Source organism: Orbicella faveolata, unplaced genomic scaffold (assembly GCF_042242905.1).
Source record: "Orbicella faveolata isolate gen_17 unplaced genomic scaffold, um_ofav_v1 contig_47, whole genome shotgun sequence".
Lineage (NCBI taxonomy): Eukaryota > Metazoa > Cnidaria > Anthozoa > Scleractinia > Merulinidae > Orbicella > Orbicella faveolata.
The window spans coordinates 1,652,318-1,674,735 of NW_028301577.1; the positions used below are offsets into that span (position 1 = coordinate 1,652,318).

Sequence of the window (22,418 nt, forward strand, 5' to 3'; positions counted from 1 at the left end):
TTCAGTTTTCTTTGCCTCTTCTGATGCTTATAAAGCCGATTTCTACACGATGGAGAATGTAGTTCCTTCTACCACAGAAGACAATTGCGTGGAGCATCGCGAAAGAACGAGCGGAGAAAACAGTGAGGTGGTAAAGAGCGGGAGCCCTGCTAACGTCGTCATCGATCACAGTAATAACGTCATTGTAGAGCGCTTGAACTGCGACACAAATATCGAAATCAAGAAAGAGAACTGTCATGAATTTCCAGCGGATGAAGATGAATCGCTTGGAGATGGAGAGCCCCAGGTGGACGAGACTAATCACAGAGAATACCAGAGTCGGAAAAACATCTCCACACTCACATCAAAACACTATGCTGGTCACGTCAGGGTTTTCAAAGGTATCGTAATTAGCGTTTGTGGTTATTTCAAAACAAAACAAAAAACAAAAAAACGGCGAAAGAAAGATCAAATCACTGATCGTCAATGAACTAAAGTCTAAGATTTAAAGCTTATGTTTGATTAATGAAATACTTACAGTATGCACTTGGCGTACTAGAAATTAGAGTATCAAAAAGTGAATGTTGCACACAGCTTATTTTATTCACCATCATTTTTCATCAGAAGAAAAGTCAAATAATAATAAACCCAATGACCATCTTCTGGGCTAGATTGTAGAACACCGGGCCACTCATTTACATCTCACTGAATTTAAATGTTCCTTTTGTTTCTATATGCTTTGTTCTGAGACGCATTGAGGGATATGTTAATAGGTGGCCTGGTTTTGTAAAATCACTCTGGCTTCTGTAAACTGTAAAAGACCTTGACTTGTACTGTGCTGTAGGAAAGTGTTTAGACAGAACTACTGGGCTGGGTTGTTCGGAAGTCGCTAAACGCTTACCCAGGATTGAAAGTTATCTGAAGTATAAAATTTTCTTGTATGACAATGTTTTTAATTGCTTATGTTTTGCAGTAGTTTGAGATTATTCAAACTCACAGCAAAAGACCAAACAATATAAATAGAAAACCTCATCGCAAAGTCACAAAACTGAAAATTATCAAAATTCTCACTAATCCTGGGTTAGCTTAATCAGGTGTATAGCAAATGTGTTGGTAAAAAGCTTTTAACAGAAAAATCTATGGCTTATCCCTCTTTTTTTTCTTTCATCTTAGAGTGGTTAAAGTGCAAAAATATGGCAGAGGAATTTGAGCAGTGGGCGCCTAGGGAGATAAGCAATTGGTTGTCTGAGTTTTATAAGGAATCACACTTAAAACATGGTGGTACAAAGAGGGCCAGCTCCCTTAGAATCATACGCTCAGCTATTGATCATCACCTAAAGAGTGCACCTTACTGCAAGTGCTACAGCCTTACCCACTCTCCTGAATTCAGCAAGGCTAATGCTACATTGCATGACTTGGAGGCTGCACAGAAAGAATACTTGGATTCTTCAGATTTCAATACCAGTGCTTTGCCCTTAAATGTTGATGAAGTACGTAAACTGTGGGCCACTGGAGTGGTGGGAATCAAGACTCCAAAATCTTTGCAGAGATTGGTGTTTTTGAGTGTGGGAATCAATTTTGGCGTTACTTCTAGAGATGACTTGCGTGATTTAAAACCTGACATGTTTGAGTTTTGCATTGATGAGAAAACAGGCCTGGAGTATGCCTCATGTAAACTTGGCGAGTCAACACCAAGTCAGCTGAGGAATAAAAAGTATAAATGTACAGGGAAAAAGATGTTTAGTGTACCAGGAAGTCTGCAGTGCCCTGTTGCAGCATTGAAATTATTCCTTAAAAGAAGAAATCCTGCTTGTTCTGCATTTTTTCAGATACCAAATCGAGATTTTGCAACAAGTGGAGTGTGGTACAGGTCACAAGCTGCTGGGCTCAACTGTCTGTCTGGCATGTTGAAAGACATGTCACATGAGGCCCTTCTACCAATGGATTATTCCAATCACAATTTGCGAGCCACACCTCCTATTGTGTTATACAAGGCAATGGAGGATATACCACCTCTGCAACCTACAAGAATAACAAACAGTGCAATTCTTAATGACAAGATTGCATTGAACAGCCCAGCACCTCCACTATTGAACTCTGTGACAAATGTATCAAGTATTTCAGCTGTAAATATTGACACAAATCGTACAGTCGTTCCGGTGGTAGAATCAAACACTATTCAGGCACCCCTTAGAGATGTAAGCACCATTACCCATCTCATCAAACCTACTGAACACATTCCTCATTCAAGTTATGTTTCTCAGAACTTGCATCAGGTGTTCTGTATTCCTCAGCAGTGGAACATTCAAGATATTATCAGAGCTGTAAACTCAGGAGATGCACTTGTGATTACAAAACAGTCAAGAAACACAGAGACTAAGCCCCAAGAGAATGGTGATGTTGTACAATGCAGCGACTTTCAACAACAGCAGACCAGTGAAGTGCTCCATAATGCTGGACGTGACAGATCTGGTCGTAAGCAGGTATTTGCCTGTAATTTTTGATTTACAGTAAACTGAACCCAAAGTCATGAGATGACAACTTCAGGAAAGAAGTTGTGTGGTTTGATTAGTTTATAATCAGGGTTTTCAAATTGAAATAAAAGAGGAAATTGTGAAGTAGGCAGAGCACTACTTGCTTGTGATCAAGGTGGCCAGGTGTGGAAGAGTGCTAGAGTTGGTTACCTTCTCCTGCTTGGTGCTGAGGGTGGGTTGCTGATCCTGAAAAATTTTGAAAATCTATGTGCATTCAGGTGCATTTTGGTGTATTTCTAGCACACACAAGTGATTTTGTAGGTCCTGGAGGCAACTGTATAAAAGATGGCATAGTCTGATATTTTTAACCTGTTCATTTATTTCAACAGAATATCAAATCTTGATTACGATGGTGAAACAAACCTGCATATTGATAAAATTTGTGACAAAAAGTACCGGGCACAAATGCTTGAAGTAACTGGTGACTTGCGTTGGACATTGGCTTAATTTGAAAACCCTGTATAATACTTGTTATAAATGGATTCCCTTTCTGTACATTTATCTGTGTACAATGGTGGTATGTCTTAGCAATGAAAACACTGGATAATTGTCTTGCTAAAATGTCAAGGAAAAGTCCCAGTATACAAATTCTTCTTGCAGTACTCAAAAACAGCAGGCAGAATCTATTTTGCTATCTGATAGTTGTCCTTTTTCTGATCACTTCCATAGTTTTTGTAGACTGAGTCACTGATTGAATGTGCTATGCATTTGAATTATGATTTTTTTCTCTAACTGCTTCTCAGTCCATAGCCTGAAATGTCAGTCATCTTCCCCTCAGCACTACCCCTGGGTGAGAATGCTGTCTGCCTGAGGACAGGACTTGACTGACATTTCAGGTTACTCAGTCCATACTTGTCTAATGTAAAAATGTACAAACAATATAATGCATGATATTGTTTTATTTTTCATTTGCTATTTTGTGGCATTATTGTATGAGATTCCCACTACATTATTTGATAGCAAACTTCATTTCATGTTTTAAGCCTGAGCCCAAACGATTTCGCAGAGATCCAGAGGTGATAAAAGACCAATCCTGTAAGGTAGGAAAATGAAAACTTATGATGTTGACCTATTTTTCTCCAATACATTTATAAAGTGACCCCCCTCCCCCTACCACATTTGCTGCAAGAGACAGGACAGTTGGGTTTTCTTCATCACAATCCTACAATTCAAACAAAGAGTTACTGACAACTTGTTTATTGTTTATTAATTAAGCTGTACATTTATGTTATTTTGAGAGTGGGCTTCCTGTAAAGTAGCTTTTTAGTTAAGCGGATTTGGCACTATAAATAAAGCATTACCATTACCAATTACCTGATCTAACAAATGCACCACTCCCTACATCCCTGAAAAGGTAATAAAAAGTTCAGCCAGTCAATCAAATGCAAATATGTCATGAATCTTTCAAGCACAGTACAAACCATTTGTTTACTGTTTCCTTTCCCAGGGTGAAATCTTGCTTCTGTCTATTTGATTGTGATTCTAACTTTTCAATTGAAACCCTATTGCTTGGCCATTTGAATTAAGGCTATCAATTTGTAATTGCTTGAGGCACTGTTTGTTGAATTTAAGGTAATTCCATCAAAATAGATCTCACAATAGATTTTCTGTCAAATTTTGCATGTTGGGGACCGTTCATTTTTTATGAGGGAGGGGGGGCTGGTGGGATTTCGGAAGCACCATTTAAAAATCGCATGACCCCCCCTCAGCTTACCAATTTTTTCACATGGCCCCCCCCCCAGGGGGGGCTGGCAGCTACCTTTGATCTTGCCGCTTTTCCTGTTTCTATGATCGCCCCAGTAAAGAAATCTGTCAATCATTCGAAAACTAGAGTGAGCATGCGCTATAGGTAGCATCAAGTCTCGTGCTCGAATGGACGCTCGAATGCGTAGAGACCCGCGAACAGGTGTTTGTGTAAAATGAATTACCTGTTGGTTGTTTTCCTGCTTTTAGCATTTTTTTGCGGTAGTACGGAATTTAAACGTTCCATTCCTGTGGTTCGCCCTGATGAATTTGTAGGGAAGAACTTTACTGGTGTGAATCGAATATCGAATAGCGCTCCCGGTGTCAGCACCCACTTGACCTGGGAAATGAAATTCAATCAGACGTTTTATAAACCTGTGGTTTTAGTTTCCGAAACTATCAACTGGAATGCAGTCAAAGGTCAGTTCTGTATAAGGTTGGTAGAGTCAATATTGAAAATGCGGGTGAGAAGTGTCCGACTTCAGACTCGCAGTTTGTTGACAACCAAGATCATGTTTGGTAATTCCACGGACGATTGGACTTTTCGTCGTCTCAGGAAGAAATTATTCACTGGAAACTGTAGGGTTTATCACACGCCATGTTCACGTCAACAAAAGAGAAGGTTTCGATTGCGATTTCTAAAGTATAGAAGCGTCAAACATTTCTACGACTGCCACCGACAAGAGTCCGCGCTTACATGTAGGTTGGAACTTACATTAAATTATTTGTGTCAAGTCTTTTGTTTCGTTGCTCTTGAATGCGTAATTATGTGTGAAACACCACGTTTATTTTACGGAATTATCCCCCTGTTTGAATGCTTCATGGCAGCTGTTCTTCCAATTATGTTGGTCAGTTTTCTGAGTTTCTACAAATGCTTTACACTTCGGACACAAGGAAAAGAGCTTCAATCCTTGAGAACATTTTTAGATGATAAAATTTTGCAACTGGAAACCCTAGCTTCTAAAGATAAACAAACAACTGAAGAATACTTAACCTTACAAATAGAGCTGCCAGGTTTGCATGTTTTCACAAAAGAACTGAAGGACTTGGCAAATTATCTACACCCAGGGTTTGGAAACCTCCTTTCCATACTTTACAGTTCCAAGTTAGTTTCAATAGAGACTGCAATGAACCATCACACTTCAGAGCTGTTCCCTGCATGTACATGCAACTGTTTAAATTCTAATTGCCGGACACATGAGGAGTATGAACGTTTGCTGGGGCTATCTAAAGAGATTGAGGGGTTTGAATATGATTTTTTGTCCCTTGCTTGTACAACATCGAGCTCACTTCAAGGCAAAGACATCCAGGCCCTTATTCATAAATGTGAAAAGTTTGTCGAGAGGTTAAGTTCAGTGACAGTCGGTGAACTGTGCAATCATGCAGTAAGGTCATTCCGAAAGTTCTTGCTCACACGGGCAGAAACTTTGGAATCTAAACTGTACATTCTGAAGGAAAACTCCACTTCCACCCACACACCTTTGGGTGAGGGGGATTGTACTACTGATCAGGAAACAGATTTTAACATCAAATTGCACCAGTATGGTGGAGGGAAACAGTGTTGTATTGCTGGGTGTCAAAATGGGGCTGGCATGCATTCAGTAACTAATTTACAAGGAAGGTATGAAGTTGACTCTGGATTGGCAAATGAACCATGGTTGCTCTATGTGTGTAATGATCACTTTGAAGTAGACAGGAAGAACCATGACTTAAGCACTGAAGAGTTTCCAAAAGGTCAAGTACATGCAACAAAACTGAGCACATCACTTTGCACTTTATGTCATCAGTCAAAGACACTATACAACCAACACCCTTGCCAAAAACATGTTATAAAAATCTTTGATAAAGAGTGCCAGATTCCATGTGACAGTGTATCTTCCTGGATATGTATATTTGACAATCAGTCATCCCCTTTGCAAACTCCACCATTGCTTGATTGCTTTGCCTGCAAAAACTGTTCCAGTTCAATTGTTCTATCAAGAACAATTCAAGCTCCTTCAGAATTCAAATGTCAGTTTTCTGCAAACCCGTTAATGAAGGAAATATACCAAGCCATGGCCACTAAGTTTTTATGTGAAATGACTGGTTGGAGTATTGCTGTTGAACAATCTACCTCTTTCAAGTTTCAGTTCTCACCCCAGAGGGGTAACAGACAAAATCTAAATGAAAGATTGCTGCACCTATTCCTTAAGGATAGTGAGCTTCATTACCAGGCATACATACTACATTCCAAAGTTAACATTTGGGGCTCGCTTGGCAAAGTACAAGAGCAAACTGTTGCAAACATATCTTCTCAACTTTACACTACTTTAAAGAGAATTGAACATGAAAAAATCTGTTGTGGAGTGTATGATTCCAACATCATAAAATGGGCAAAACAGAAAATTGGATCACCAGACCCACCACAATTAATTGTTGACTCTGAATGGGTAGTTCCTATGAGGAAAGCTAACTCAACAGTCTATATAAATGAGACAGTAAGGAAGGCGAGAGTAAAGTGGGATGCAGGAAGTCTTAGTACTTGCCTTGAATGCCAATTCTTGGTGAAAGAGCGCAGTAGGTCTGGCCGCTGTGAAGTATGTCAGAAAATGCTTGAAAACTCTTTGAAGAAACATAAAGAATTAGTTCCAGGAACTGAAGAAAGGGCAACCAAATCAGATAGTAAAGTTAAACTCTCTACACTCTCCCCATCACAGCTACTTGATCGAGCACGTAATTTGAGCAATGAAGTCAGAAAACTGAGCTTTCAAAACAAACGTCTCAGGATGATGCTTAAGAAACAAAAACAGAAATTATGTGTTCCTAATTTCCACCCAACTTTTGATGAACTGTCCGAGATGATGAATTTTGCTGTTACAAACAAGCTGCTGAAAGAAGGGTCCATTCTGTATTCTTTTATGCTTGATGCCTTGTCTCAACTGAAACTAAACCAGACCTCTTACAGTGACGAGTCATCAAGTGAGGGGCACAAACCTCAATCAAAACCACAAAATATGCGATGGGACCCACTTACTATAAAACTTGCTGTAAGTCTCTCAGTCAAATGTAAACAAAAGGGTTATGAAGCTGTTAGAAAATGGCTACCTTTACCATCATGGCGTTTAGTACAGGAGTACAGGAATATGGATACTTCATCTGATCCTGTTGATCTTACTCAATTACAAAAATGCTGGAATGAAATTAAACAGCGTGGTATCTGCAACCTGTTTGGCTTGCATTGGGATGAAATTGACATATGCAGTGGAGTTAAGTTATGTAGGAGGACTGGACAACTAATTGGCTTTGAAGATTTTAATCTTCCATCTGAACTGGAGACTGATGATGAATTTGATGAAAGTAATTTGCCTCATGATTTAAATTTTCCAGAGGAAGAGGAAAATGAGGACACTAGTGAAGATGATTCTGAAAATACTTATGACTCTGACTCAGACTCAACTACAATTTCTAAACCTAAAGTTGCACGCCCAATTTGTCAGTTTTTCTTGACCAGTCTTCAGGGTGATTTTACCTGGCCAGTAGCCTCTTTCCCTGTTTACAGTGTCACGGCTGAAAAGTTGAAGAAGCACATGGTCTGGCCTCTCATTAAAGCACTAGATAAGGTTTCAGATGGTAAAATCAAGGTGGTATATGGGGTTTGTGATGGAGGTCCATGGAATTCAAAATTTTTAAGAAGTCATCAAAAAAGGCTCCATGGGTTGGCCAAAATGAAGTAACAGGAGGTGACATCTATTGGATATCAGATTATCCACATATGATCAAAAAGCTGAGGAATTTTATGCACAATCCTAATTACAATTTAACACACAAGGGACGAAGCTTAAAATGGGATCATGTTGCTGCAGTTGCTAGGCAGGATGACAGTCCTCTTAAAAGCAAACATATTTTCATTGATTCAAAAAGTAAAATGAAAGTGAAGTTTGCACGAGAAGTACTTTCAGAATCAACTGCACAAGCTATGGAAGAACCTTGCTTCCCCTACAGTAAAGATGAAACTTCCTTTACATGCAAATACATAAGAATGTGCGACAAGCTGTTCAGAATCATGAACTCTGTTTCCCTTCAGTCAAATTACATGAAAGAGCTTCTGTCTGTACTAGTTTTCTTCAAAGGATGGCATGATGAAATTGAAGAGAAGGTGAAATCATGCATCAGTAAGGAAGACAAGAAGGCTTTGAGGAAGCAGTTCATTCCACTGAAGACATATCATGACCTCCTTGTCTTGATTCGGGGTACAATTGGGTTAATTGGCTCGATAAAGATAAATTATCCCCATATCAACATTGTCCCAAAGAGTCTTTGTCAAGATGATGTGGAAAATTATTTTTCACTTGTAAGAGGTCGGGAAGTGTCACCAACTGTTCAGCGGTATATGGAAATTCGTTGAACACTTGACATTGACTTTAGTATTACTCAAGAGCTTGGTCTTCTAGAAGGTTCATCAAGTTCTTATGAAGGTCCTGCATTTTCTCCACAGCCCCTTAACCTATCAAAAAGTCAAAATAAAAGGGGTAAGACAGAAGAAAGAGTTAAGACAATACATATTATTCAACAAATGCTACAGCAAAATCAGATTAACTGTGAAGACATCTTAATGGGAGCAAAAGGCTCAGCTTTGCCTGACTACAGTGAGGACCAATGGAAAAAACTAGAGTGTCAGTACCTGGAAGTTGTTTCTATAATAGGGCAATCTTTACCAACAACTCTTATTAACTCGACTCATTTAGTACTGGACTCACTGTCAGATCCAGGGAATCGGCATTGTGTGATGAAATTTAACATACTTCTTGACCACAAACTGAAATCTGAATATTTCAACCCTCGCAGCTTTAATAAGGACTCCTACAATACTGCATGGACACAACTACTTCAAGACACAAATTTATTTTGTTGGTGGTCCAGTTTGTGTAACCTAATATGTGGAGGACATGATGGTAGTGAAGAAGCAATGGAAGTGTATTTAAGAAAGTTTGTTAAGGGGAGATGTGTATATCATTTGATGAAAGGTAATTTATCCCCATTATCTGGTCACACTGCTGCAATTAGAGTTAAACTGACACAGAAGTCAGCTAAGAGTGAGTCCATGAAAGAGCCAAGCCCTACAGATGTATGTAAGAGATGTAACATGTTAGGACACTGGGCCAAGAATTGCAAAAATGCACCTGAACCGGACTGGTTAGCAAAGCAAGTATGTTTCAAATGTGGACTAAAAGGCCATTTAGCAGCACAGTGTGTAAATAATATTAAGACCAGGTACAGTTATAATAAACGCAAGACCAAATGGCTTAATTTACCTGCAATGGTTGGATTACTTCAAAGTGAAGACCTTGAAAGCAATCCAAACTATAAGCCACTTAAGGATGATCCACCACCTGGGATTGCTGATGTACGGCCATACCTAAAACAGCGTTCAGAAGCCTGGAAAGAAGCAAGAAAGAACATCCTTAATGCAAGCAAGGCAGGAGTTATTACGGGACATTTTGGTCTTTCACAGGCTCAAAGTTATTGGCGAAGTGCTGTTCAAGGACAAATTGAAGGTAGCAATGACAGTACAAGTATTATTAATAAATTAGCAATGGAGTGGGGAACTGTTTGCGAGGACTGTGCTAGGGTTTCCTACCTTAAATTCTTGGCTGGCTCATGCTATGATTTTACCATTTTTGAAACTGGTTTATGGACAATCAACTACAAGGACACAGACATGTTTGGATGTTCCCCAGATGACATTGTTGTAATACATGGTACTGGATTACATGGTATCAGTGGCAGAGGTATTGTTGAGTATAAGTGTCCATTCAAAGGAGGTTATCCCTCACATTACAAGCAATTACCAGCATGCTATTATATGCAAATGCAGTTGAATATGAAAGCAACAAATGCAGACTGGTGCCGTTTTGTCATGTGGACACCGCAGACAACAAGAGTGTATACTGTTATGAGAAATGATAGTTTTATTGGTGAACTACTGGATGCAGTGCATAAACATTTTTGGAACTTAACTGCACCACCAACATCTCTTCACCCAAAGCTGAAAGAAATTGAAAGAAAAGCCAAAGAAAATTCTGAGAAAATAAAAATGGTTGTTGAAGTACAGTCTTACAGTAGCTTATCATCCATCCCTCACCTTTCAACTTTCAGTCCTGAAAATATTGACATTCAGGTTACCAAAGAAAAGAGGCACAAATCACTGAAACCAGAAAAACAGAACAAGCGCATTCTGCATTGTTCCAAGTGCAGAAGGCCACTTGTTATTTGCAATCAAGACAAGTGCATCGACAAAAGGAATAGTGCATGTGCTAAAAAGTCCCTGTTTAAAGATGACACAAAAAACACACAGTTGATTGACCCTAAACAGCCTCAAGTTTCGTTATTGTTTAGTTCATACGTCAATGGGTCAAACACTGTTACAAACTCTTGTCATCAGGATGCCTTTTTGGTTGTCATGTCAGAAATTCTTAACAGAAATTCAGAGTTTATGAGAACCTTACCTACAAACCCACAGCAGACCAAAGCACTGCAAGCCTTGAAATCTGTATGGAAGTTCAATTGTGATGGCAAATACCATGACAGTAAGATGGCCTTATGGTTGTGGCTGCAGAATGAAACCTGTAATGGTCGCATCTATTATAGACTTGGAAATCAGTGTAGTTTGGAAGGAATCATTCATTCATTACATCATTATATGGGTCAAGAGGAACGGAAATTCTTTAGTTTTGTTACATTAGTTTCAAGAAAGTGTTCAAAGTTTAGTGACCACAGATTTACATTAAGGGAACAATGCAGTGGCACATTTAAAATAATAGTGGATGAGATAGATCCTGAAGACCGTACTGATCCATCAGATCAAATAAGTCCTGTTAGTCTGGTAAAATACTTCAAACGTCGTATCACACCTGGTGGATATTCATGTTTTTCTGGTATATGCAGCTATACATGTCAAGATAAAAATGAAGGTAAAGCCAGCATGGGTACATGTAAATGCAGTCAACCCGCTGTACGAACCACAACTGTTAAACAAGTACCAAACCTTATTATATTTGAAAGTTTTAAAGCAGATCCTTTGCCACTTAAATGGGATCCCCATGTCGACCAGGAGCTTGATGTGTTACAAGAGAAATACAAACTTACTGGTTTAATATACCATAGTCAAGCTAGGGCACACTACTGGTCCGAAGTTTATGTGGACAGCAGTAATGCATATTGTGTTAATCCTGGCTGGTATGCCCATGATGGGCTTGTTAATGGTGGAAAGTGTATCAAAACTGGAGACAAACCCAAGTCGGAATCTCATGGAAGGCATCTAAGTTTGGCTTTTTTTGAGAGACTTACCTCAATACATGTATGCCACAATACAGAACCACCAACATGTCAAACACCTGAAAAAACGTCAGCAAGAACATAGTCACAAACAGACTCATCCCCATCAGGAAACACCCCTTTAAGAAAGAAACGGCAATAGAGAATCTTACGTTTGTTGTGTTTCTGTATTTTCTACCGATATAAGTTCAAAAAAAAGTCAGTAGTAAAAGAGTCATGATTCAATGTCAGTTTATGTCTTCGCGCGTTATTACTAAATTGTAATTAAATAACGCCTTGCTCTGCACACAACCGAAAGAACGTGTCCAAACGTATTTCAGTAGCATTCCAGTGGCATTTCTGCCGTGATAAACATCTGAACTTAACCATGAGGTTATAAGCTTAAGTATAAAATGGGTCTTACCTTGATAGCTGCTTTTGCCTCGAACATTGCCACGGTAAGCCCCTGGTTGCATGCTGTTCGTTGCTGCGCGTAGGTTTGCAGAGGTATTTTCATCGAAGATGCCTCCTATTACCGAATTTCGGCAACACACACAAGGTGACTGAAAAATTCCCTTAGATTCACGTCCGCAATTTACTGGATATTTTCCGAGCTGAAGTCCGCCATATTTGTTTTCTCACAAACTAGTACTTAGTCTCGCTCGGCCAAATTTCTTAACTGGGGCGATCATGTAAACTCGGTTCCAGGCCTCGCTGCTAGCCCCCCCTGGCCCCCCCTTATAGCAGTCATTTTTTGGGATGACCCCCCCCCCCAAAAAAAATGAACAAACAATATTTAGATTTCAACTTTTTTAACATTTCTCTATTATCCCCCCACTTCACGTTATTGTGCTCACTATGAAGACAATAATTACAATCCCTATACTACAGAGAGCTGTTGTTTAAAAAACAAATCAAAAGAAAGAGAAGTCAATTTCGGATCTCCTAGTCATGGCTCGCCCTGAGCGTGTGGCATTTGGCCTCTCATTGGCATCTTCCTCATCTGAATTGATAAATGCAAGAATGACGTCACTTGAGTCATCTTCTCCCCCAGAGTCAATGGCATCACTGTCATACTCATCATTGTCACTTTCATCCATTTCACTGCTGTCAGCACTTGCCCTGTTGTCATTTTGTGTCAATGTCCTGGCATTTCTCAGTGTTGGTTGGCCAGCTCTGAGAGGACTCTTCTGCTGCAAGCATGAATGTCTTACAATTACCTTTACTTTCTCACTCTTGCTGCTTTTCAAATGCGCAAAATTCCAAAATGCGCAATAATGGCGAAAGCGACGAGTCGTTTAAGAAAAGGTTTACAGCTGAACGATCCAGGCAGTTTGACATCTTACAAGCAAAACAAGCAATCTTTGTAAGTGCGGATGGCTGTTCAGAGAGGGCGAGTGAGTTTTCCATGCCAGGGTACCAGTTGAAGCCCAGTGATGGAAGAAAACTGAACTTCTCCATCAAAGAGCACAGAGCAATGGTGGAAAAGTTGAATGTCATATTGAAAGATGTAAAGGAACACGATTCCACACTCTTTCAGTCCAATGGGCTTGCTTTAAAGCAGGGCGAAGAATTTACCCACAGTTTTAATGTAAAACAGATCAAATGTATAGAAGCTAAGTTGACGAAGGTCACGCAGGACATGGAAGCACTAGAAAATAAGAAGAGCAATTATAACAGCATATTCAAAGGCATACTCAAACAGCACATCAACAAAAAGAGAAGGAAAAAAGAAAACCACAGAACGTGTAATGAAAGAAAGAGGAAGCGGACTGAAAACAACGTCCAACGAGTTTATGGAATCTGTGTTGGAAACCCGCTAGGAAATGATCTTCCACAATGCCTTGTGTACTCTCCTAGAACGGCCGTCCCGGAAGAGTGTATTAAAGTTGAGGATGTTGCCACGTCGTTATTTAGAAGAGATGGGCCATACATCGCACAGCTCTTGGAAGGGAATTATCTCACCACAAACCTTGAGCAGGAAGTCAGAGATTATGTTTACACCTTCATGTTCCCTGAAGAGTACACTCTGACGGAAAGCATCGCTGCTTCTTGCAGCATTGGTGAAAGAGACTCCCATAGCAGCACAAGCGGCGACGAAGAACTCGACGACAGCGAAGATGAAGATGAGTGCCAGTGAAAGTTGCATTCGAAAATAACAGTGTTTTAAAATACTTCTTTTCAGTAGCTACAAATGCTTTTTGTCGCCAAACGTTTTTTTAAAGCAGAAGGAAAGTTTGTAATAAATTTGTATCCTGCCTTCTATGTTTATTCTGTAGCAATTTTTTTGATATTCAAACATTATGCCATTTTAAAGTTTTCCTAAAATATTTCACGTGACCCCCCCTTTCTCCCTTATTTTTTTGGGATGGCCCCCCCTCGAAAGCCATTTTTTTTCGCATGGCCCCCCCCCCAAATCCCACCAGCCCCCCCTACCTTATAAAAAATGAATGGTCCCTTGGCTGCTTATATCAAGAGAACTTAAAATTTGAAACAAAAAAGGGAGGTCCCCATGTTTGTTTAGGAGCAAGAGGACCTTCAATAAACCCCATAATTCCTGAAATTATCTGCTTTCAGAAAACTTTATATTTGAACCATTCACCTTACGCATTAAGAGAGCAGAAAAATAGAGAGAAAGTTAAGCGAGAAATACAACAATGGATGTATTGCGTAAATGTTAAGGAGCAATTTGATGTACGTTTCATGATAAGGGCACTCATTTAGTTGACAGGGATACAATATGTTCCAAGCACACAGTGTTCTGGGGCCACATATTATCTTTTACGAGTGCTAGCTATGCTCTCATTTTCTCATTTTACTCTGCAAAAGAAATTGGTCCATATTCACTGTATAGAAAGAAGGTGATCTCTGAATTCAAACTAAATAAAAAAATTGTCAGGTCCCAGTACTTGTTTCCGAGAGAAAAAAAACGATGATTTGTCTCTCGCAAGGCAAGAGCCACCATTAATTTTTGTATATTATGTTGTGTATGTGCACGTGCTAATGACGCGAAAATTGTGCACAGTAGGGATGCGCAATGCCATTCTGAGGAATCACCTTAAATGAAGTTATTTCAGTGGAAAATTAAAGGACATATAATCTGAGGGCATAAATGCAAACAGAAGCTAATAATTTGTATATTCCAGGTTGAAGACAACTACATGAGGGCAATGGATGGTATAAAGAGCAGTCTTCAATCCTTGGATAATCTTGTTTCTAAACAGAAACCTTCCAGCCAAGTTGTACAAGAGCTGTTACACATAGGTGACAATATTCAAGACCTTTTGCAAAGGATTAACTCAAATGAAGAAAAGCTATAATTTAGTAATTATTGTAGTTTATTTTCAGACAATCAAAGAGAGTCAAATATGAAAGAAACTGACTGGTCAAAAGGTTTTAAAATCAATTTAAAATGTGCAGTTCAGAGTGGAGGAATGTCTTCTCTACTCCCCTTCCTTGCTCTTTTATCACGACTGCTGCAAATTTTTGTCATTTAAAACTTGGAAATAGTCTGGTAAGGGTCCTTTGGTGAGAAGTTTTGATAATGCAATTCATACGATAACAGCACTGACAGTGCTCAGTCTAACTCTCGAAGCTAGGGACTTTATCCTCCTCCCCAAAGGAATTTAACTTATCCCAGATATATTTGCTTGCTGATGTACGAGCTGTAGATTACTTCTGAGCAGAGAGAACTAAAAGATGAAAATCCATGTAACAAAGTATTCAAGCAATACTTACAAGATATGAAAGAAAAAATTTGAAAACCATCTGAGTTTTAATGGCTATAAAAATGAAAGATATATTTTCCTCAAGTGTAAATAGCTTGATAGCAATCTGGCTAAAATTCATTCTGGGAATGAAACTGAGAAAACATTCTGTGTTGGTATTGTCAGTGTTTTCCTACAATTTTCAGCATTTTATCACATATGTAATTTTTCCAGTTTAAAGCAGCTATGGTTGAATTTCCAGTAACGGACATCTCATATGAAAGCTCCCCTTCTTAACCTGAAGTAGTACTTTTTCTGGTCCCATGGGTGTCTTTTTGGGTGAGGTCTGATTGTAGTAGGTTGAAGATGACTTTTGGTAACTTTTTTAATTGAACAATGAACATACTAACCAGCTGAGTAAGCAGATACATCTACATGTAATCTGTTGAAGCTGATCATGCAGGGATTTCATTAAGGGCTGGGCAGCGGGCAAATTGACTGGCTGTGAGAACAATCTTGCGTGGCCGGTTTGACCCCCTAGCAGAAAGTTTTTCTTACAAAGAGGTCTCGTTTTAGTAGTTTTGCCCATCTGTGAAAACCAGTTGCCTTCCTGCTTAAAACATTAATGAAACCCCTGTCATGGTAACGCATGGGTTTTTTTCCCTGGTGTTAGTAACACAAAATTATGTTTTAACATTCTTGCCACTATTGATGATTTGGTTCAATTTTTAAATACAAAATTGTTCTGAACTATAGAGAGCCACCTTAATTAAAATGTGGGTTGAACAAATGTTTACAGTTGTTGAGTTTTGTCAAACCTATCAGGGCCGTAGCCAGAAAAAATGATGACTGAGGCAATGTCCATGGTTAAATTCCCTTCCTAGGTATTTAGGGTGTTTATGATTAAAAAAAAACAACAACAACAAATGACTGAGGCAAGTGCTAGCCATGGCCATGTGGCTAAGATGTAAAAGAGAACATAAGTTTGAGAGGATTCCTCAGTGCCTTACAAAAGCTACAAGCTTAAAGTTCATTATGATAAGATCTAAGTTATTATATATAAGTTATTTTTAATAATGCATTGTTTTTTCGGGGGGTGATATTGGATCATAGAAACAGAAGACTTTTTATACCCCAAAGGTTAGTTAAATTTATAGTTGTATATTTATTGAGTTGCACAACAGTGTAAAGTTGTCAGTTTCATTATTTATTGTTAAATTTCAGCAAGACTGGCAAAGTTTGTAGATATTTTCATTATTCTGTAAGGAGGATGTTTGTCATAAAACGCCTTTGGGCAGCATTTTCATAATTTTCTTGTCTGTCACAATTTTATTCACACGTGGAAGTTTCTTGAGAATCCCTTGGCTTGAAATACTTTTTAATGACATGGGAGAGTGGTTACCCTATCTCTCAAATCCTCTTTTACTAACTAAAGTGTTTATTACATAATAAATACTTGTTCCTTCTGGCCAAGATTGGCCCTCTTGGTATTGCGCATGCTCAATATGTTTTGACAGGACTAATGGTGGGTAAGTCAAACTTATCCAACATGTTTGCGTGGAAAATGTCACTGAAAAGTTGGCTTGTCCTGCTGGGTCATCCTACCTTCAAAACGACTGACCCTCCACCCAGGCTTCCTAAGCTGACTTAGTGAAGGTTACTTCAATGCATGGTACGTTTTGTGGTTGGAGGAGGTTGCTTGGAGGCAGCGTGGCCGAGTGGTTAGGGCGCTGGCGTGCGTTTCTTAAAAGACCCGAAAACTTCTCGGGTCCGAAAACGGACCCGTAAAGCCCCCAAAAAATCTTTCGGGTGGGATCAATTTTTGTTTCTGTGGAACCGAGCTCGATTTATTCAAGTCGGGCTCGGATCAAAAACCGCACCCGAATCTGGTGTCCAACATCAAATCGGGCACAATCCACCAGTGTACTCGATTTATTACCGAGCTCGATCACTTTTACGAGGGCTCAGTCGAATTCAGACTCGGATAATACTCGGGCTCGAAACGTGGAATAATTCGGGGCCCGAAAAACGGTGTGACTTAAACTTCTTTCGGGCCCGATTATTTAGCAAGGAAGCGGAGTCGGGCTTAATTCGGGCCCTATTAACATAAACACAAGCCGCAGACAAATTCGAGCCCAAATAGTTAACGGGTCCGAATGTCTTAATTTTTATGATTTTTTTTTCGAGAGGAAGCGTGGTGGGGCATTGTAAAGACAACACTTAACTTCATTATTACAGCACACCTTTGTTTGCCAACAAATTTCAATTATTATTCACATTGTACGGCTAACAAAAGATTTATTAATTTACACACGCCATCTGGCCTATGCGGTCGTCAGCAAACACAGTCTGGCCAATGAATTCCAGAATGCATTGTAAAAAATTCAATTTCTTCCCAGCTAGGAAATTACATTTCAGAACTTTTACCCAGCAAGTTTCGTGTGAAGGAAAATTCCCAGCAAGGGTATGACTGTTTTAGTTAGGTTCCCAGCCAGCTGAATTAATTAAGACCGAGGAGCGGATAATTTGAGGAGCGGCTCCGCTGAGTACTCCTGTCTCAGCCGATCTATTTGTAGCTCTTTCCCAATACTTTAACAGCGAAGGTATCCAGTGTTATCAAATGAAATACTCTTAAAACGTCTCATAATACGAGAAAATTACTTTATTGAAATCATTGGGAGCCTTCACCAAACGGTTCCCGAAAAAAAAAAAACACAATACAATTTGCAAATTGTAATTTAACGCGGTTGTAAGAAGCCCTGGTTCGAGTCATATTGAGGAATTGTACATAGCTCACAAGACTTAGAATTTCAATGCCATCAATATTTTACAATTATCAAAGAAGTCTGAGTCATACAGTCCACACTAGGAACGAAGTCGTGTTAAAACAATCCCGTTAGCATTTGCTTTGCGACACTCAGTTTTCTGACGCGCTGAATGTTATCTGTACCACGCTTGCACAAATTGCCTATCTGACCAAATTCACTTTGGTTAAATACATCTGTAGTCTTCCGGAGTTGATAGATGAGCTGCAAAATGAAAATACACATGAGCGACGATGCAGTAAGGAAAAATATATTTTTGTTAAAACCTGTTAAAACATGTATGCCTACAGACATCTACACAAGTGAATATATGAAATATCGTACATTTGGACCGCGGAGAAAGCCTGAAAAAAATTCAAGCCTGAACAGGATTCGAACCCATGACCTCTGCGATAAGCCAACTGGGAGCTGGTAACATATTGTGACTTCGTAAAATACCCGCAGATGGTGAAGAATACAAGTATATATAAAATACTCATAAGAATACAAGTGGATATATGAAATATCATATCTCTGGACCTGAATTTTTTTCAGGCTTTAATTTTACAACTGCTAAAGTTGTGCCACGGTGTATAACTGCGATGGTCAATCATGTCTTCATATCTTTCTCCGCGGTCCAAACATATGATTTTTCATATATTCACTTGTAGTCTTCACCATCTACTGTTATATTACGAACTCACAAAGTGACCAGCTCTCAGTTGGCTTGATAGCTCAGTTGGCAGAGCACTGCACCGGTATCGCAGAGGTCATGTGTTCCAATCCTGTTCAGGCCTAAATTTTTTCAGGCTTTAATTTCACAACCACTTAAGTTGTGTGTATAACTGCGATGATCAATCCGGCATGTCTTCATGTATATCTACAGTCGAACCTCCTGGCTCCACTAACGACCACCTCTTAACAACGGCCACCGCCAGGTTTCTTCTGTCCCCAGGGTGCCGTTATGGAGAGGTTCCACTGTAGTTCCGAAGTAGTATAGAATTTCCAATTAATTAAAGCACTAAGCTATCAGTGAACAAGGCAGAACATTTTCAGATTTTAATTCAGGCACGTTTAGTTCAGCCCTTTTGGAGGAGAGGGTATATTTAACCTTGAACGGGAGCTTCATATAGAGGGTGATGGGGTTAGTATACTGAAGTGGGGTTGTTTTGGATCATAAATCACCTATAGGGTATATATAAAATAAGATGGTGGACTTGGGTAAGCTTGCAGCCACAGAATACGCCGGCATTGCCTTCTTTGTGTTCTTTCTGTTGCTGTATATTTTAGTAATCTAAGAGAGAATTAATTAACAGTTAGATTATGAGCTCGAGATTTCCATGAGGTGATAGTTGATGAGGCCGAAGGCCTCATCAACTATCACCTCATAGAAATCGAGACCGAATAATCTAATTGTTTTAGTAGAATTCTTACTAAAATTTACTTCAAATAACGGTTTCCAATTACTTGACATATAATTAAACTTTGCGCCTTAAAAAGATCGCTCGGATTGAATTGTCATTTAAAATTGAAGTTGTGTGCGCGCGTGCATCAGTTTTTCTCAATAATTTCAACTTTTTTAAAAGTCAAGAAACCGTAAATGTCCTTCGTTTAGACTTCTCAGGAATTGAATTATCCTTTTGCATCAAAATTTTCCTCCAAAACTTTGGAAAAACAACAACAACAAAAATAGTCGCCATTTCCTAGACGACCTCCAGCCACTGCACACTAACGGCTGATACTGTTCAATTGCTCAGCCAATCATATTTCAGCATTTGCATTAGTATACTAGTAGAATTCTACTAATTATGGATAGCATTGCTATTCTCCCATATTGACTTTCATACCCTTGATTCTTTACTGTTTACACTTGGCACATAGATGGAAAAAATTCTCTTTTCATAACACACACAAAGGGTGAACAGAGATCTCAGTGCAGTGTTTTCGTGTTGATAAATTGCCAAGACTTGTCATCTAGGGAAAGCGGGGAAAGGACAGCTGAAAGGAGTTCTTAAAGTTAAGGGGAAAGCTCAGTTTAGCGTATAGATCTTTTACAGAAGTTGGTAAGAAAGTTTTCCGAACTTCTTTGCTATAATTTTTTGATGTGTTTCTATTATGCTAGAGTCCGAGTCTTACCGCTAAGAACTCTTCAAAATCGATAGCGCCAGATCCATCCTTGTCAATTTCATTGAAGTATTGTTCCCGTACCGCGGGCTCAGATCTGTCGCCAAGGTCATCGAGTACTTGCATTCTTATGAAAGAAATATCAATACGAAACGGCATTATGAACCGTGACTTGAGTGAAATGACAGGACATACAAGTACCATGTGCTGCCATGTTTGGAAGAGCTTTTTCAAGAAACTGAAATCTGGAGAGACCATCTCAGGTGTTATGTAGTAAGAACGTTTACCCAAGATGAACCAAATCCTGCGCTGTGATTGGCTATATGGCTCGAGACTACCCGCTGTGTCCCGCAAGAGAAAACTGCCCCGTAAGCCATATAATAAATCCTTTATCGACCAAGGTTGTTCGGTCAAGATGGCTGAACTGATATTGGCCTCGTTCTTTTTTCGCGAGTTTATGGACCTCAACTCCGTCTCGGTCCATAAACACGCAAAGCAATTACTTGACCAATATCCAGCCATCTTGACCTTACGCTTGGCCAATAATTCATATATATCATGGATGAATTTTGAGCATTATATCTTTATTTATTTAGTTGGTTTAGCTGGAGTGATTGCTACCAAAATATTAGCAAAACTTAGAACGTGAGGCTAACTCGATTTCTGGGTCCTTAATTTTTTGTCTTTTTGTTTCCTGTCTGTACCACTGACAGTAGTTGTCAGACAACCTTTCCCAATCACATTTAGTTTTGTAACTGTGTTTCATACGGAAACGGCTGTGTCTGCATAAGTTCCCCTGGTAGCCGATTTCTTTCTCAAATGACTAATTTACTCATCGCTAGATTTGCACATCGCAGAAGATGTTTTTTGATGCTTAGATCCGTTCTGTGAGGTTTTTTTAGACTGTCATCTATACAAAATGCTAGTGTCCCGTAATTGTCACCTATAAAATGTGGCCAACAACAATAGCGAGCTGCGAAGCGCATGCCGGAAAAAAAAGGCGGCGATGTCTAAGACACGTTCCCCCAACCTTTTCTATTGTTGTTGTTGTTTTGTTTAAGAATGAAGATACTTACAATTCTTTGAAATCGATTATTCCATCTTGATTCAAATCAAACGTTTGGAATTGTAACCTCAAATCCACTATGTCTCCTTCCTTAAATTCTGGAAATTCGTTTATTAATGATCGGAAGTCTTTTTCACCCATTTCTGAAACGAAAAGAAGCGAAATGACATTTCATTTGTTATACCGCTTTCAGCTTGGATCATCGGCTTGAATTAATCGACAGAGCTCGACAGAGCACGACAGAGAATCAGTCATGCTTGTATGGAGTGCTGCTTTCTTCAAACGCTTCAAGTCTACCTCAAGCTCGCTCATAGTTTTCATTTCTCTTCGCTTGCGCCAGGAATATATTGACTTCAGTCATAGACAAATCTTGATTAAGTAAAGCGCAAACTTTCCATACCTTGAAATTTTCTTCTGTTGAGCGCTGATCTCCTTCTCTCTTCAAGTAATCTTTCCCAATAACGCTCTTGGATTTTTTGAAATTCTGTATTTCTTAATTCATTTTCGCCGTGTGTTTTTCTTGTTCCTGTAACAATTAATAAAAGCCTTTAGTGAATTACTATCTCAATTTTTCGAACTTTTCGATTTTTTTTTTATGAATGTCTGTTTCGAGTAATGCTTTGAAAAACCGAGTTTCCACGTTGATCGGTTTAGAATTTAAGGATTATCAGCAAGCCTAAAAAAGGGGAAAACTTTGCCACCGATTGTGAAGAAAAAAAAAATTAATTTTAAAAGCGAATGGAGTATACTCCAAAGACGATGCTTTTGTGTATGATTAGCTAAATTGGCAAATACAAAATAATTGAAAACAGCAAACGGAAAAAACGTTACCAAGAGGTGAATCATCATTTCGGGTAGTTGCGCTATTTTATGAGTATCGCAGGAATTCATACTGCAAGAGTTTTTTGGTAGAATAAAGGTCACCATCGGTACATAGGTCTTACCAGTTATATCAAAATAAGCATTTGGCTCGAAGATTATTGGACTTCTTGTGATGGGATAGCTCGGAGAACAACCCATGACGCATTTTAAGGCGTTAACCACAGTAAACTCACATAGTTATCGGTCAAATACATTGCGCCACGCCAGAAACGTCATACGAACGAATCAAACTTGTTAATTATACGTCATAATCACAATGAAAATTATGTCGACGGAAGTGACGTTC

General features: G+C 39.1%; 2 protein-coding genes and 1 long non-coding RNA gene across 6 annotated transcripts; 1 reads left to right on the top strand and 2 right to left on the bottom strand.

Annotated features, from left to right (window-relative positions):
* Positions 1-49: 49 nt before the first annotated feature.
* On the top strand, positions 50-16,565 carry LOC110056233 (uncharacterized). Its single transcript, XM_020762694.2, has 4 exons — positions 50-380; positions 1,153-2,462; positions 3,497-3,553; positions 14,696-16,565. The coding sequence occupies exons 1-4, from the start codon at positions 50-52 to the stop codon at positions 14,867-14,869; spliced, it is 1,872 nt and encodes a 623-aa protein (XP_020618353.2). The 3' UTR covers positions 14,870-16,565.
* LOC149096732 (uncharacterized) lies at positions 7,533-12,273 on the bottom strand. Of its 4 annotated transcripts, none has more exons than XR_016204348.1 (5): positions 11,974-12,273; positions 11,583-11,629; positions 10,742-10,859; positions 9,548-9,671; positions 7,533-8,739 (listed from the first exon to the last, which is right to left on the bottom strand). It is a non-coding gene; the product is annotated as an uncharacterized LOC149096732 (long non-coding RNA). The 4 variants fall into 4 exon arrangements; XR_016204346.1 differs by having other exon boundaries at positions 9,548-10,440; XR_016204345.1 differs by having other exon boundaries at positions 9,548-10,859.
* An 856-nt stretch (positions 16,566-17,421) lies between the features above and the next one.
* On the bottom strand, positions 17,422-22,366 carry LOC110056635 (EF-hand domain-containing protein D2 homolog). Its single transcript, XM_020763152.2, has 5 exons — positions 22,195-22,366; positions 21,651-21,776; positions 21,261-21,393; positions 20,197-20,311; positions 17,422-18,285 (listed from the first exon to the last, which is right to left on the bottom strand). Exons 1-5 carry the CDS (start codon positions 22,268-22,270, stop codon positions 18,139-18,141), a joined length of 597 nt encoding a protein of 198 aa, XP_020618811.1. The 5' UTR covers positions 22,271-22,366; the 3' UTR covers positions 17,422-18,138.
* Between the last annotated feature and the right edge of the window lie 52 nt (positions 22,367-22,418).